Source organism: Musca vetustissima, unplaced genomic scaffold, assembly GCF_032173495.1.
Source record: "Musca vetustissima isolate MV318-11 ecotype Yass unplaced genomic scaffold, APGP_CSIRO_Mvet_v1 utg4602, whole genome shotgun sequence".
Taxonomy (NCBI): domain Eukaryota; kingdom Metazoa; phylum Arthropoda; class Insecta; order Diptera; family Muscidae; genus Musca; species Musca vetustissima.
In genome coordinates, this window is record NW_026885412.1 from 594,711 (window position 1) to 611,300 (window position 16,590).

The 16,590-nt window shown below is 37.8% G+C and overlaps 1 protein-coding gene across 1 annotated transcript; it reads right to left on the reverse strand.

Moving 5' to 3' along the window:
• Window positions 1-4,331: 4,331 nt before the first annotated feature.
• LOC133332690 (serine-rich adhesin for platelets) lies at window positions 4,332-12,024 on the reverse strand. Its single transcript, XM_061541069.1, has 3 exons — window positions 7,339-12,024; window positions 5,932-6,691; window positions 4,332-5,863 (listed from the first exon to the last, which is right to left on the reverse strand). The coding sequence occupies exons 1-3, from the start codon at window positions 12,022-12,024 to the stop codon at window positions 4,332-4,334; spliced, it is 6,978 nt and encodes a 2,325-aa protein (XP_061397053.1).
• Window positions 12,025-16,590: the final 4,566 nt, after the last annotated feature.

A 16,590-nucleotide genomic window follows, 5' to 3' on the forward strand; every position in this document is an offset into this window, starting at 1 on the left:
AACACAATACTTATTAAATAAGAAAATCTAATGTGAGAGAAAAACAGGCAGAGTTAAAGAGAGCTTTAAGCTAAAACAAAATTGAATTAAAAATGTTAAAAAGAAAAAACTGAAGAAAAAATTAACCAATTTTTTTAAAAAAAAAGGAAACAAAAATGAATGAAATGTTATTGTTAAATTATTTATGTTTGAAAATAACAACAGAAAAATGTTATATAAAAAAAAGAAATCTTATGAATAGAAAGTAAATACATATTTGAAAGAAAAATTATAGCTAAACGAGATTTCTTATTGGAGAAAATAGTTAAACAAATCGCCAAGATTTGTTTTTTTTTTTTTTTTTGAAAAAAAGCTTTATGTAAAAACTAGAATCGAGCGGGATTGTATTTAGGTTATCTTTTTGTTAGAATATAAGCAAAGGGATTATGGGATTTTTCACATACAATAGCATGCGAAAATGTGTGGTGGTGTGTACTAATTATCTTCATTAGTTTTAATTTTTGTTTCTGAAGAGAGAGTTTTAAACCCGAAGGCAGTTTTATATTTAGTTTTTGTTATTTTTTTTATAATTATCATGCAAAACAATTTTACCAAAAAGCATTCGAACAATTTTTTTTCGTTGGGGAAAATAAAAGCAGTTCTTTTTCTGTTTGGAAGAAATTTGGAATCAAATAACTCGTTGATAAAAACATCTTCTAAAAGTAAGGCTTAGAATTGCAAATATTTTAAAGCCTTACTCATACATAAATTCAAATTTATTTCAAATTATTTGAAATTCTGCATAAAATTTTTGAAATTTATTATTTCGTATTCAGTTTTTTCAAACAATTTTAATTTCGATTGCCGTTTAAATGGACCAACTATCCATTTTCTTTTTAATTACATTTTGGAGGACAATTTCAAAATTTACTATTCCAGAAATCTTTAAACAACAATTATTGCAAAGTTGTTGCCATTGTAGATCAATATGCAAGCTTCTTATTCCACATTTTTGTTTCCAAATTTCTACCAAAAAACAAAGCCAAACAAAATGTGCAAAAAAAAAAAACTAAAAGAAATAAGATTTAAGTTTGTTAATATTTTTGTAAAATAATTCACATTTAATTTTCTTTAATAAAAAAACTTACAATATATTTTTAAATTGTTTTCCTGCTCATATTTTTTTTCTTTAAGGTTACCATTCTAAATAATATCACCAAAAAAAAAAGGTAGTTACATTATTTCATTATACATAATTATTAATTTTTAACGGTATATAACTTATATGCCTAAAATTAAATTTGAGGAGAGGAGTAAGGGAGGGGAAGAGGGAAACAATTTGAAAATAGACAAATTTTCCTGTGTTATTTTTTGTTTAATTATTTTTTTTTAATTAAACATAAATAATTTAAATTCATTACATTATTACATGCAATTATGCTCATACATGTTTGAGTATGACTTGACTTCATTACATTTTTGTTTTCTTATAAATGAACGAGAGGGCGGGTTTGATTTTTTGAATTCAGTTTTGTTTGTTTTTTTTTATAAATTTGTATTTCGTTCTTTTGTTGCTATTATTGATGTTGTTTGTTTATTTATATGTAAGTATTGTGCTTTAGTTACTAGTTTTTTATGGATTTTGTTTGTATTTCACATACTATATATTTTGAATTAAATTGCAGGGATAGATTTGGGATATTGGGGTAGGTTTTTTTGTAAAACAAAAATCCTTTTGATGCGCTGTTGGTTTTTTATTTTCTACAGTGTTGTTCAACTAAAGCATAGTAAACATTTTAATTATGGTTGTTGTCGCTTTGTTCTTGTTTATTTCGTTAAATTGTATTTTTAAACAAGCCTTTTATTTTCTGTTTTTTTTTTTTTTTTTAAGTTATTGACTAGAGTTATTTCTGCTGTTGTTTCTATCATTTGTTGCGCCGCTTTAAAGTTAAGCCAATGGAGTTGTTTTTTCTTCTTCTTTGATTTATCAAAATACATATAAATAGCCAAAACGGGGAATAATAACTGTTGTAACGACCGGGATTTTATTTAAATAATCTGTAAAAAATAAATTTTAAAATATTTTTCAATTTCAATTCAATTTTTTTATTTTGTATACTAGAACCTAGCCCAAAAGGTCAAGAGCGTTTAAATTAATAAAAAATTAATTTAATTTCAATTAATTTAAATTAGTTCAAATTAATTAAAAAGGGCCAAGGGCGTTTAAATTAAGTAAAAACAATGTTAAGATCGGCCTGGCCAAACTTCTTATACCCTACACCCCACCATGAGGATGACATGCAAAATATCTAAAATTAATGAGGGGATCCCGGAGAAAACACATCTTATGATAGGACCTTGAACATACCGAAAAGACGAGAGAAAACAATGATTTAAATTCCCAAAATACCTTATAGTGGGGTTACCTTTATATGAGGCTATACCAAAACGACAGCCAATGATAAGATAATACAAAATCACACCAAATTCGGTTGAAAAACTTGTCGAAAATTCCCAAAATACCGGAGCTATACTGAAACTTGGGTCAATATGAGATTTGACACCCAATAAGAATACAAAATTCGGTTTTCATAATCCCCAAAATTCCGAATATTGAGGTTATCGTTATATGGGGGCAACCCTAAAACTTGGGTTAATATTAATAATTTTTAGTACGGAGATGTGCTATACAATGAGAATCCAAAATACCAAAGCCAATTTGATCGAAAAACCTGTCCAAAATACCGAATACTGGAGGGTACCGATATATGGGGGCTACGCTGAAACTTGGTTCAATATTAATAATTTTTGTTAGTGAGATTTGACACCCAATGAGAATACAAAATACTAAATTACAGCCAATTCGGTTGAAAATCGTGTCCAAAATACCGAACATTGGGGGGTGCAATAATATAAGGACTACCCTGAAACTTTGGTCAATATTAATAATTTTTGATAGTGAAATTTGACACCCAATGAGAATTCCAAATTTCAGCCAATTTTGTTGAAAAATGTGTCTAAAATACCGAATATTGGGGTTACCATTATATGGGGGCTACCCTAAAACTTCGGTCAATATTAAAAAAAATTTAGTACGGAGATGCTATACGATAAGAACCCAAAATACTAAATTACAGCCAATTAGGTTCAAAAACATTTCCAAAATACGGGATATTGGGGGTACCGTTATATGGGGTCTACACCAAAGCGTGGACCGATATATCACATTTGCAATACTAAACATCCAAGGATTACTAGCAATGCCTGAGCAAAATTTCAGAGCTTTATCTTAAATTGGAGATCGTTATTTAAGATAAAGCTCTGAAAGCTCTGAATACTTCGTGATTTTATCTGGCGGACAACCATACATAGACATATAATTTAATTCTGATCAAGTCGAGGCGTTGTAAGTGGAGTGCAAAATTTAATATACTCTCCATCTTATGGTGGAGGGTATAAAGAAATTTAATAATGTGGTTCGTCTGAGCTAAAATTTGTAAACCCTAAAATACCTAAAATCAATCGGGAATTTAATATGGACACTGAGGCATGGTACATCGCAAAAGAATTTGGTTTGTTTTTGATTCGTAATCATAAACTGCAAATCTCGGGCTGAATGGAAAACTCTATTCGCATCACAATAGATTTACATCAAGACAGATAGAATGACGGACATTTATAAATCGAATATGAATTGAGTTAAACGTAAGACACTTGGTGGAGTCAAAAGCGATGTTAAGATGATTCGTATTTTTGTCGTTGCAAATAATGGATAATGCGACTTCAATTATCAATATACTTAAAATTAGGCTGTAAATTAAAACAGGTACCTATATTGAAAACTATGAAATCGGCTACCCTCTAAAGAACACCGAATGGCAAATTATAGCTACTTCGATTGGCAAAAAGTTTTCCTTGTTCTATACAGTCCAGGAATAGTAGGAAAACTTGTGCAAAAATGCAGAGCCCTATCGTAAATACACCGATCTCTAGCATTATTCCAACAGACAAACACGACTAAACCGAGATAGAATTTTTCTCTGTAACACAATAATGTATGTAATCATATTGTGATAGCAACTCTGGAAAATTCATTGATCATTTGACACGTCCAGTCTTCGCAGCCACAATTGCGATATTAATATATACACTCTAAATACAATATACAAACCTCATTTAATATTAGAGTTCCAATTGGCAATTGTGATGAAAACCAACGTTGTGATGGGTAAACGTGTTTATCCTCCACATGATTTATAATTATTTGCAACGACCACCAATAAAATTTCACATTTCTTTTTCGCTCTCGGCTTTTTATAGCTGTTGACAATTGCAACCATTCTTCTTCACATTTATTCGATAATTTGCAATTCATTTATATCGGCCACATCTGCTGAGTCTTTACAGAATGTACTCGAACGTTCCAATTTAGATTCGACCACAATCGATGGCTGATGGTCATCATCGTTGTTTGCCGTCGATGCTGCTGATGTCTTGATGAGCAATTCAATTTTTTGTTTTACCGCCTGGGCTGTGTGATAAATTTCACCGCCACCACTACCAGTTGAGGCTTTGTGATTTCGGAAATTATTGTTGCTGTTATTTTGATTTGTTTTTGCATTGTGGGATTTTTTCAATTGCAATGAATTCGGTCTTCGTGTGGGTATATTTGATGGAGGGCCATTGTTGCGTAGGGTTGTCATTACCGAGGAATGTGAGGCCGAACGCATAACCGGAGCTCCAGCCGCCACGGAGAGATTATTTTTATTATTCGCCACTTTGGAGTCGCTGCTTTGTAATCGATGATCTTTCTGCGATTGTTTGAGCAATTCCTCTTGCTGCTGTTTGTTCTTTTCTTTTTCGGCTCGCCTTGCCAGTATTTCTCGTGATTTGGCTGAGAGGAAGCTGTGTTTGGTTTGAGGCTGATGATTTTGTGTACTATCAGCAGCACCGCCACTTTGGCCTGGCACTGAAATTGAACGTTTGTAGAAATCACGCGATGACTGTGTCGATGAGACTGAGGAAAGACGGCTGGTTGCTGATTTTGTTGTGGTAACGGATGAGGGACTCGAACCGGTGGAGGTGATTTTCTGTTGCAGATATTTGGGAGCACGTGGTCCCAAGCTGGTTGGCCTGACAGGTTTTACCGTGCCATTTGCCCGGGTCTTTTGGCTATTGCAAGAATCACTTTTCAATTTTGTGGGCCTGCCTAGTCTATTCGAAAGTAGGGACTCTCTGGAGGCGGATTTATTGGTGATCACAGAACTCTTCATGCTTTCGTTCAGGGAGTCAACACACAGATCGGATAGTCGCTCGTTATCGGAAGACTTATTAGTTTTGTTGGCAGCAGCGGCGGCTCTGTTTGCCGCCCGTGCTGATGTTAAACTATCCAAGGACATGTTGTTGTTTGATTTGATATTGGCCGCATTCACTTTGCCGTTGAGATGTTTACGTGCCGCTGGACTGGAATGGCGTGAACTTTCGCTGGATGAATGTTGGTAGTTTTGTTTTTTGGCCAAATTGCCGGGTATGCTGGAGCTGGTGGAACTACGTACAGGACCATTGCCCAAGGCTTGGCTGGTGGTGGCATGTACTTTTTTGGGTTCCAAATAACGTGGCCGAACATCTGATAATTTCAGAGATTGGCTACGTGTCTTGGTTGTATGGCTTTCGTTTGCTTTGGTTTCCATTACCGATTTCTTTGGTTCATTGGATTTATGGGCTGCTAGGGTTGTTGCCGTCGATGCAGTTGGTGCCTCAGATTTGGTACGACGATGATGTAAGGCTGTGTTGACACTGTTACGTTCGGAGGTCATACTACTTTGAGAGATGCCCTTTAATGCTTGAGGAACATGAGCACGTGAATTGGATTTCAAAACACGGCCTGAAAAGTAAAAAAAACAAATTTTAATAATTATATTCTAAAGGGAATAAAAAGGTGCATCCACTTACTTGTTCCCTCTCTCAAATCATGATTCGCTTGAACACCCCGTTCCGTTGTTTGCACAGCATCGTGTGTTGTCTGTGTCGCCTTGTACAATTGTGTATCCTGGGCCAAGGCCCGTTTAGAATGGGCCTGTATGGCAGCCTTAACCTGTTGCAAATCTTGACTTCGTGTACTGCCACCAAAGGAGAAGGCCTTCGAAACCGGTTTACCACGTTTGAGATCCAATGGCTCCGTTAGACGTGCCAATGTTTGGATTTTCTTGCGTAAATCCAAATCCATACGTTGCCAAGCGGTAACACGCATAGCTCGTGAACACTGCCTTATCAGACATTGTTCCACGGCGGATAGTATGGAACTTACCAAACGTATGTATTCCGTATCCCAGTCGAGATCTTCTTCCTGAAGACCCTGTAGTTCTTTGGCCAATTCTCCCAAGCCGGGAGGCATTTGTATAACTTTGGCTTGTAGCACAGTATTGAGACGTGTTATCCTCTGATAACTACGACAAGCTTGATCGGGTGTTAAATTGGAGGCGGTACGCAATAGTACACCTTCAAGACGTGGTATATGGCAACTGCGATCGTGTCCCAATGACAGGAATGAATCGCTGGCTATTAAACTAGCGAAATGATCGGCAATATAACCATAGGCGGCATCTAGAATATTGCGAACTAAATTTTCACAGACACCACCCCAGCGATAGGTTGCCAATTGGTCCAACAGGTTATCACAATCCAAGACGGTATCCAAAACTGATTCAGAGGTCTGAAAGAGAAGATAATTTAAATTATCATAAATTCACTTCGATAGGAATATATAGCTAGGACACTCATCAAAATATTTAAAATGAAGGGGGATCTCCATTTGGGTTCTATGGCAAAAATAGATCTATTTTAAAAGTTTTCTATGAGACATCTTTTTCCCGAAGTGCTAACATACAGGCACTTCAATTGGAAAACGTGGTTGGGACCTTGAAATAGTTTAAATGAAGGTTCATTTGGGGACTATGACATAATATGGAACTATACTGCAAAATCCTGGAAGAAGGTCTATCCCCCTGTGATTAACCCAAATACGAATCATAAAAATTACTTAAAATGGGGCAGGTCCTTTTCCTATTTTTTTCTTTTCCTGACCCTGGTTGACGATTTTCTAAGAGGGTATATTACCGAAATGACAAATTACTATCTTGTAAAAGGAGGAGCAGCCCCAAAATATATTTTGTATATTTTTAGTTTGGGATATTTATATATGTGTTATGCCAAAACATGGGACAATATTTGTTATTTTCTATTGGGAGATGATCTTCCTTTTAAATACCTATGTGTACTTCGACTACTTATAATTTATGGACCTGTCTCATTAGAATTGGTTTATAGGTCCTGTCAAATTAGGAACTGCACAATACTCACCAAATATGCCACAATTTGTTGACGACACCGCGCCAAAATATCCGACGGTAATTGGGCAAATTGCCGAGTGGGCCAGACCTTCAAGTAATGACGACATGTCCACCTCAGACATTTACGATAGAGATCATCGAGAGCATGATTTAAGGCAACCGGCAGAACCTGTAGTATACCATCAATACAACCCGAACAGGGTTTATGGAAATTATGACAATAATTTGTTTTCAAAGCATGAGCTGTGACTTCCTTCAGACCCTCCAATCCTAACAGGTCTGCCAAGGCTGCCAATTCCATAAGACTTATACCATCGGGTGGATGCGACGCTCCCGAATAGATGTGACACAATGCAAAGTGTACAGCTGAATAGGAATAACCTTGCAGGGATACAACACTGGTCGACTGATTGCCCGCCAACATGGCAGCAAAATATTGACATCGTGAACGCAGGATACACTTGTGGGCTTTGATTCGCCTACCATGTACCTCCACAATCATATCGGTGGCAATTTCTTGTAAGAACATTTTGAGCAAATCCTCACCCAATCTCCGTGGCTGGCGACAAGACATTGAAGATTCATCCATACCAGAACGACTTATGCTGGAGGCCAAACTGGAATCATTGCTCAAATCGGTTTGTATGTAGTCCATGTTGTCCAAACTCATATCATTGGGCAGGGAATTGGATATTTCCTTGGAGAAGTTGGGGAAAAGTCTTGAAAGACTTCGTAGATTCTCCACGGAACTGGTGAAATTTTGAAAGGTATTTCCTGTGGATCGTGACATGGTCCAGGAATGTGGCCTACCCGCACGATGATTATCATCACGATGTAGACGACTTATTTGCCGATGATTGTGGGTGCCACCACCCACACTGGATGTCATGCGCTCCGGGGATTTTAAATTCAAATTCAATGGCTTGTCCATGTCGGATAGTTTAACAAATGTACTACCGCCACCAGTTCCTCCCCCTGTAGAGGTCTCGGCATGCTCGTTGACGGTTTCCAAGAGCATTTTTTGTTTTTCAATTGTTGCCTGCAGCGAATCCAAGCCAATATTTTGTGCCACTTTTTTGGGTGAGGAGGTCTCCTTGGCCTCAACAATTGTTTCCATAACTATATTGGAAATACGATTAGAGGATAGGGATGATGTGGAGCCAATTGACAAAGCGGAGGTATTACTTTGCTGCAAGTGGGCCATTGCTTCTTCTGCTTCACGGGCAGCTTGTTCTTCATCCTGTTGAAAGGTTAAATCATCTGTATCTGTCGTCGAGAGTGGTGAGAGATCTTTGGATAGAATACCATCGGTAATGGAGGCCAAACTGGATTTATCAAATGTCTCATTGATTTGCACATCACGTCGCCGTTTCTTAATGCGTATATTCTGATCACCACCACTGGCGTCCTCTTCACGTTCTCCACCTGAACTGGTACTTAGCTCAGATTTCGATCCAGTGTAGTCATCATAAGGTGATATCGAACTATCAATGGATAATGAAGATGTTTTCGATATAATCGGAATTTTATCGATGATGCTCATTAGGCCACCCTTGCCGCTAGAGGAAGAATTGCCATCTTTACCCTCTCCATTGTTGGTAAGACTAATGGAACGTTTATAGTCGATTCCAGAGGGGCCTGTCACACCAGCATTACTACCCCACGAGTGCCGTTTATTGGCCTCATGTTGAGCCTTTTGCTGCATGGATAGTCGGCGTATGGCCGCCACGGTTATCGGTGGCTCAAAGTTGCATTTATAATCCAATGATTTGGTTTCTCCTCCGCCTCCTTCGATGGCATTGCCTCCATCATTGGAAATTTTATTTTGATTTGATTTCGACATTAGGGTCTCTGTAGAACTGGCTATCGATTTTAGTGTAGCTGTTGCCATTGTTGTTGTCGTCGCCGTTTCATCCGCTTTCTTTTGTTGTGCCGTTGTCGTAGTTAGCGATGTGCTTAGACGTTGGGCCAGACTGAATGGCTCTTTGCGCAAGGGTTTCAGCGGTTTCTTATCGCCATTACTAATGTCTATAAACATACTGAATATATTTTTCTGTGAGCTGCTGGCAGAACTGTCGGCTTGTTGTTGTTCGAGCAGATTATTTTGTGGTTTGGTTTCTGCCGTCCCTGCACCATTGCCATTGCCCCGAGGTTTATATTCACTTGTTGAAAGATTGACAAAGAATCGCGTTGAGGAAAGTGCTGACGATCCGGCATTGAATGACTTGCTCATGGGTGACTCAATTGCGGTTGATCTTTTCTCTTTGGGCTTCTTTTCCATATCATCGAGGGAGACATAAAAACCGCAACCACTTTTGTGTGAGCTAGTCGAGTCGGAACGTTCTCTAAATTTGGAATTGGAGGCTTCCAAACTAGATGAAGAGCTGGTACTTTTTCGTCGTTCTCCACCACCAGTCGTTGTTTGGCAATCGGACATATCCACCACCCATGAAGCCATGGGTTTACGTGATGATTTCGTTTTGTTTCTCAAGCCCACCTCCATTACTTCGTCATCATCGTCGCCCAACGGTTGGGTGGGTTCAAAATCCAATGATGTAAATCCTCCCGAAACAATGGGACAATTTTCGGTTTTCCTCTTCAGCGAAGGACTTTCACAGAGTTTTTCAGGGTAATCGGAAATCAGGGAGCCACCCGATATAATGGGATTGGCTTCATCGAATTTTGAGCGTTTTGGTGTACGTGGCATGGGTATGGGTGAGTCGGTGGCATCACTACAATATGCCCCGGAGTCACGATGATGAGAAAACGACGATGAGGACAGGGTATAGTCACGATGTATCGAAGAGGTGTTCGATGAACAATTCGGCTCAATGTGAACAATGGAATTGTGTGGTGTATCCGGTAGCAGGCATTTATTTTTAATAGCAGCAAGGTGATCATAATCCTCTATGCTGAGCTTGGCTTGATTGTGTTGGTGGTGGTGACCCGCCGTGGAGGAGCGATGTTCATGCTCGGACCATTGTAGACTTGGTGCTGGACTAGATGAAGAATAATCTGTGGTATAACTAATATCACTGTGATTGGTAGAGTGTTGATGACCACCGCCTCCATGATGTTGTAGTTGTTGCTGCTGCTGATGGGTAGATGGATGGTGTTGGTGCTGGTTAAGTAACTTATTTGCCAATGGTGGAAAACCCCCCGCCGATCGTTCCGAATAATATTTCCTTTCATTTTCCCGCTTGATGCGAAACAAATCCGATGAATCCGAGGAATCTCCATCTTGAGGCAGTGTTGTTGCTGTTGTTGTTGTCGTCGATGATACATTGGCATCGGAAATTTTCAAATCTTCTTCCTCGTCATCATTATGATGATCTCCGCCTGGTGTGGCCTTGTGATCCCTTTTCCATAGCTTTTCCTCATCCGATAAATTACTAATGGTTGTTGTATCATTTTGTTTATCATTATTCTCCTCAGAACTGCAAGAGGAATTCGAAGATCTCGGCCTACTGGTAATGGTGAGATTTGCGGAAACGGCCGATGGACTTAGGCTGGCATCATCTTTGGATTTTACTTTGCACCGGGCAAATGATTTATGGAATGTTTCTAATTTTTTGGTGGGTGATTCATCTTCCACAGCAAGGGGGGCGGCGACATCTTCTTCCTCCACTTCTTCTTCGGGTTCATTAACATGCAGTTCATTATTTGAGGCGGTGATATTGATGACTTGTTTGTTTTTATTTGGATAGGGAGGTACCTCATCCTCATCGCACAGCGATGAAGCATCTATGAAACATGCGCTGGTCTGTGACGAACTCATGGGGTTATCTGCGGTTTTGCTAAGCAAATCTCTTTGCAGCGATGAGGAGCTGATGCCTTTGAAGAGAGAAGAGGTGTCGGCCGTTAGAGGATTATGGCCGGCCGAGTAGGTCCTCTCTCGGACCACGGGTTCTAAATCTAAATCTTTATTTTTTAAGATACTGGACGAGGAGGAACAGGATGAGGCGGGGACCGTGGTAATGTCTTCCTTGCCTTTGGTAAAAAGTTTTAATTTAGGATTGGGTAAATTCTTTTCCAAAAATCCCACACAATAGTTGGTTAAATCCACATCGGCTTGTGGCACAATGTCTGTGGAGGAGGAAATATTTTTTCCTGCCGCTGCTGCTGTTGGAAATACCGATTCCCAGGAACCAGTCTCTGAGGATATCGATGAGGTTTCCAATATGACAATTTCCTCATTTTGTCGTTGTTTTTCTTCCTTGGAGGAGGCAGGTGGTAACATGGGCGAAGATGATGCTGCTGACGTTACTCCCACCGTCTGCAGGGTATTGTTGAGTTTCAGTTTTAATGGTGTCACCACCAAATCACCAAATGCTTGTTTATAATCTTTGGCTGTTGACGAGGACGACGAATGATGCGAGGCTGTGCCTCCACCATTCGAAATATTTGTTGAGGTACTGGAGGCAGCCATTTGATTTGATGCAATTTCCTCCATTTCGGGACTGTTGTTGTTACTGCTCACCGGTGAAAATGTGTCGCGTTCCTCATCACCCAAATCCACTTCACATATTTTGGTCGAGGAACCACTACCCTGGCGTGGCAAGAGATCTAAGTTGTGTAATGGTCGTCGTATATCATCACTGTATTGCGGAGCTGATGAGGTGCTCGAGGAGCTTGTGCTGGCCGTACATGTATCCGGCGTTACAGGTGTTGTTGTTCTACTGGTGGAACTATCCATTGTTTTGTGTAAATAACTATAAGAAGTAGAAGAAGATGTCGAAGACGGAGACGGCGGAGCAAAAACTCTGTCTAGGCATGTGAATGCATTTAGTAGTTGGGTTCGTTTCTTGTTTTGTTAGGTATTGTCACTACCGGACGGACAAAGTGTGGTCACGTTTAAAAACGTTGTTCCTTTTTTGTGGATAGGTAATGTGGTTGTTGTTGTTGTATTTTTTATTTCAGAAACGACTGCTGACTGCTTACTTAGAATAATTAATGAGTAGCAAAATGTTGAGGATGATGTTGATAATAATGGAGGAGATTTGTTGTTTTATTTGAAGAGATCGATCGTTTATTTCGTATTGTTTTTTGTTTTTCGTTCGTTCGTATGGGCCAGACTTCTATTGTTTGTTGGTTTTTTCTTTTACTTCTATTTTGCAAATATAGAAAAGTTTTCAACAATAAAAAACGATGATGGCGATGTTTTTAAAAGGCAGACAAAAGGTTTTGCCCAAAAACCCACAGCTCTCTATTGTTCTAGGCCTTGCCTTGGCGGCTCCACACACAATGGAAACTCCTTAGGCCGCCAGCAAATTCTATGCTAATGGAAACGAGTATCTGGGCTGAATGGGCTGGCTGGTTGGCTGCCTGCAATCCTTTATTTGGATTTAAAAATAAAAATAGGCAGCGAAATCGAAATATCGGCACACAAACACACGCACACACCCAAACGAAAACTTCAAAGGTTTTTCATCTTTGGGCAAATGACTGACTGTGTTGTTGGATTTCCCTTTTTGGTGTCTCTCAGGCCAACCAAAACTGAAACAAAAAAATGTGAAAAAGGGAAAATTGGTTTGGTCTTCCTCTTTACACTCACACTTTACACTCTAGAAGGGCATGAGAGTGGTCTCGGTTCGCTAGTGTTCCAACACTGACTGCTTTCTGAGAAGAGTGAGAGAACAATGATGTTGTGGTCGTGGTTGTCGTTCGTTCCCAAAAAAAGTATCTTTAGGATATTTTGTGCATCTTTTTTTGTATTTGAAGTTGGCACCCAAAATTGTAAATGGTGGCTGCCTTTTGTTGTTGTTATTTATTTGGCTGGCTGGCTGGCTTCAATGAGTATTTTCTGTTTTACAAATGAGTGTAAATGTGTTTACAATTGCAGTTGTTGTTGTTGTTCTTATTTTAGGTATATTTTCAGATGTAATACATGTTCGGTATTTAATCTTTTTAAATACTTGTGTGCTTAGTTTATTGGTAGCTGACAGACTAATGATGATGATCCCCGACTGTGCCAGGGAAACAATTCTTCCTTGTACTACGCCTTAGATGGATAGACAACAAACAACTGTGTGGATGGTGTTCGATGTTGTTGTTGCAGTATGAGGTTGTACATGCATTTATCTTCTCCTCCTGTTGCATCCACTCATTTGAGAAAATATTGAAGTTAATCTTGTTTGTTGTTGCTTGTTGATGTAATGGCGAACTGATGTTACTATTGTTGTTGTCCTTTATTCGTTGTTGTATTTACAATTCATATCTGTAAAAGAAGAGAAGAAAATCACTTTAAAAGAAGAGAAGAAAATCACCTTTAATTAGTAAGTTGTTAACAGAAAAAATAGGAGATTTTATTAAAAAAAGAAAAATAGAATTGGAAATTCTAGGGAAGTGAGAAAATTAAATACTTAAGAAAATTCCGAAATATTTTTGGAGAAAAAATAGATAAGAGTGGATTTCTTAAAAAATACTTTCAAAGGTGTATCCACAATTCTGTATCGATTTTGTCATGTCTGTCTGTTAAAAACAAGCCCCCAGAGCATAGCCCCTATATAATTGTCCAGCCCATTATTGGTATTTTAATGGCGCTACGTGCATTTTAGGTTTACGAAGTAGCGGCAGCTTGAAGGGTAAACCATTTATTCGCAGAATACTTTCAATAGAAGTCCGGGTCAACATAATCCCCATACAAATTTGATGACTCATTTTCAAGGCTCTAACACCCCATTTTCCATCCAGAAAGTCTTTACTTTGGTATTTCTATGGAATAGAACGGCCAACATAAGCTTGGGTTTTTTATACCATTCACCACACTGTGGTACAGGGTATTATGTCTTTGTGCATATGATTGTAACAGGCAAAAGAAAACAAGATAGACACATGGTTCCTTTTGAGAATATGCATAGAATCACTTTCTGAATCGATTTATGGATGTCCGTCTGCCCGTCCGTTCGTCCGTCTGTCCATGTTAAATTGTACACAAAGTACAGATCGCATTTGTGATCCGAATTGTATGAAATTTAGCACAGGCCACTTATTTCGTCCAAGGACGAACCCAGATTTAGATATAGCTCGCATATATATTTTCATCCGATTTAATGTAAATGGTGTACCAATGTCCCTATATATCTTTCGATTTGAACGAAATTTGACACAGCGTAATGAATTATGTCAAGAATGATGTGTGTTCAGTTTCCTGAAAATCGGTCCAGATTTAGATATAGCTCTCATATATATTTTCGTCCGATTTAATGTAAATGATGTACCAATGTCCCTATATATCTTTCGATTTGCACGAAATTTGGCATAGAGTAATGAATTAGGTCTAGACTGATGTGTGTCAAGTTTCCTGAAAATCGGTCCAGATATAGATATAGCTCACATATATATTTTCATCCGATTTAATGTAAATGGTGTACCAATGTCCCTATATATCTTTCGATTTGCACGAAATTTGGCACGGCGCATCGAATTAGGTCTAGACTGATGTGTGTTATGTGTCCTGAAAATCGATCCAAATTTAGATATAGCTCCCATATATATTTTCGTCCGATTTAATGTAAATAGTGTACCAAATTCCCTATATATCTTTCGATTTGTACAAAATTTGGCATAGCGTAATGAATTAGGTCTAGAATGATGTGTGTTCAGTTTCCTGAAAATCGGTCCAGATTTAGATATAGCTGTCATATATATTTTCGTCCGATTTAATGTAAATGGTGTACTAATGTCCCTATATAGCTTTCGATTTGCACGAAATTTGGCATAGAGTAATGATTTAGGTCTAGAATGATGTGTGTTGAGTTTCCTGAAGATCGATCCAGATTTAGATATAGCTCCCATATATATTTTCATCCGATTTAATGTAAATGGTGGACCAAAGTCCGTATATATCTTTCGATTTGTACAAAATTTGGCATAGCGTAATGAATTAGGTCTAGAATGATGTGTGTTAAATTTCCTGAATATAGGTACAGATTTGGATGTAGCTCCCTTATATATTTTCGTCCGATTTAATGTAAATAGTGCACCAAATTTGCACGAAATTTGGTATAGTGTACTGAATAAGGTCTAGAATGACGTGTGTAAAGTTTCCTGAAAATTGGTTCAGATTTAGATATAGCTCCCATATATATTTTCCTCCGATTTGTACATTTTATTTAATATATTTTATTAAATATTAAATAAAAACGTGGCCATCAACAGATGTTTTCTTGTAAAAATGAGAGCTTAATTTTGTTCGATGCTTTAATTTCAAATCATTTAATTAAATGAAATCTCTTGTTATTGTTGTTTTTGTAGTTATTGACAATGATGGTGATTGTCTCTCAATATTCCCACACGTTAACCAACATTCTGGCGATTCATTTCATCTTCCATCAGCAGCAAGTCAATCGATTGCTGTATATTTGTTCCTATACGGAAGTCATAATAGTCGTTTGGAACATGCCTGTCGAACAGAGTTCGTCAGCAGTTCGATGATGATCATTTGCATGTGGCGGTGTCGGCGGAAGGTGTCGCGGTGTTTGTCTTTCCGTTCGTCATGTAACCATCTATGTAAGGCTGACTGACGGACTGACTGTCAATATAGCGTCGACGTTGTTGTTGTTTTTTCTATTGTTTACAATGCCGAAGTGGGAGACATTCTTACATCCATATACAAGTTTTGCAACAACAACAACAAACATTTACAATAAAATGCAAATTGAAATCAATCGATTTGGTGTTTGTGTTCAGCTGAGTGTTTTCTGTTTGAATTATTTATTTCTAACTTTTTTCTAAAGGTCAGTTACTAAATCACAAAACAAAAACTTCAAACAAACAAATATGGCCTGAACTATGCATAAATGTGTATTGTTGTGTTGTGTTAACATGGCTTTTATGTTTTTTGTTCCGATTCAAATGGAAATTATTATTATGGTAAACAAATATTTACAAATTATCATAAATTTTGCCATAAAAGGAAAGACAAGTGGATGGACGGATGGATCGGAAAAAATCACAAACATGTATATAAATATATATTTGAGCATATGGTTGAATTGTTGGTTGGTTGATTATAGCGGAAAAGTACAATAGATTACATAATAGCACATATGACGTTTTATTATTATTGCGGAATTACAAAAAATGGACGGCAATTTTGAAGTGAAATATTTCGAAATTTCTATTTGTAGAAGTACCATAGAAGGTTTTTCAGAAATGGAAAACATTTTTTTTGAAGAACTCAATACAATCGTAAATTCAACATTTACACACGAGTGTACATTTCGGGCAAATTTAGAGTCGTCTGTGTACCATGGGACAA

Coding starts and splice junctions, on each gene's coding strand:
- LOC133332690 (XM_061541069.1), bottom strand. CDS start 12,024: ATGGATAGTTCCACCAGTAGAACAACAACACCTGTAACGCCGGATACA. Junction 6,692..7,338: donor AACAAATTGTGGCATATTTG/GTGAGTATTGTG, acceptor CTTCTCTTTCAG/ACCTCTGAATCAGTTTTGGA. Junction 5,864..5,931: donor TGATTTGAGAGAGGGAACAA/GTAAGTGGATGC, acceptor TTTACTTTTCAG/GCCGTGTTTTGAAATCCAAT.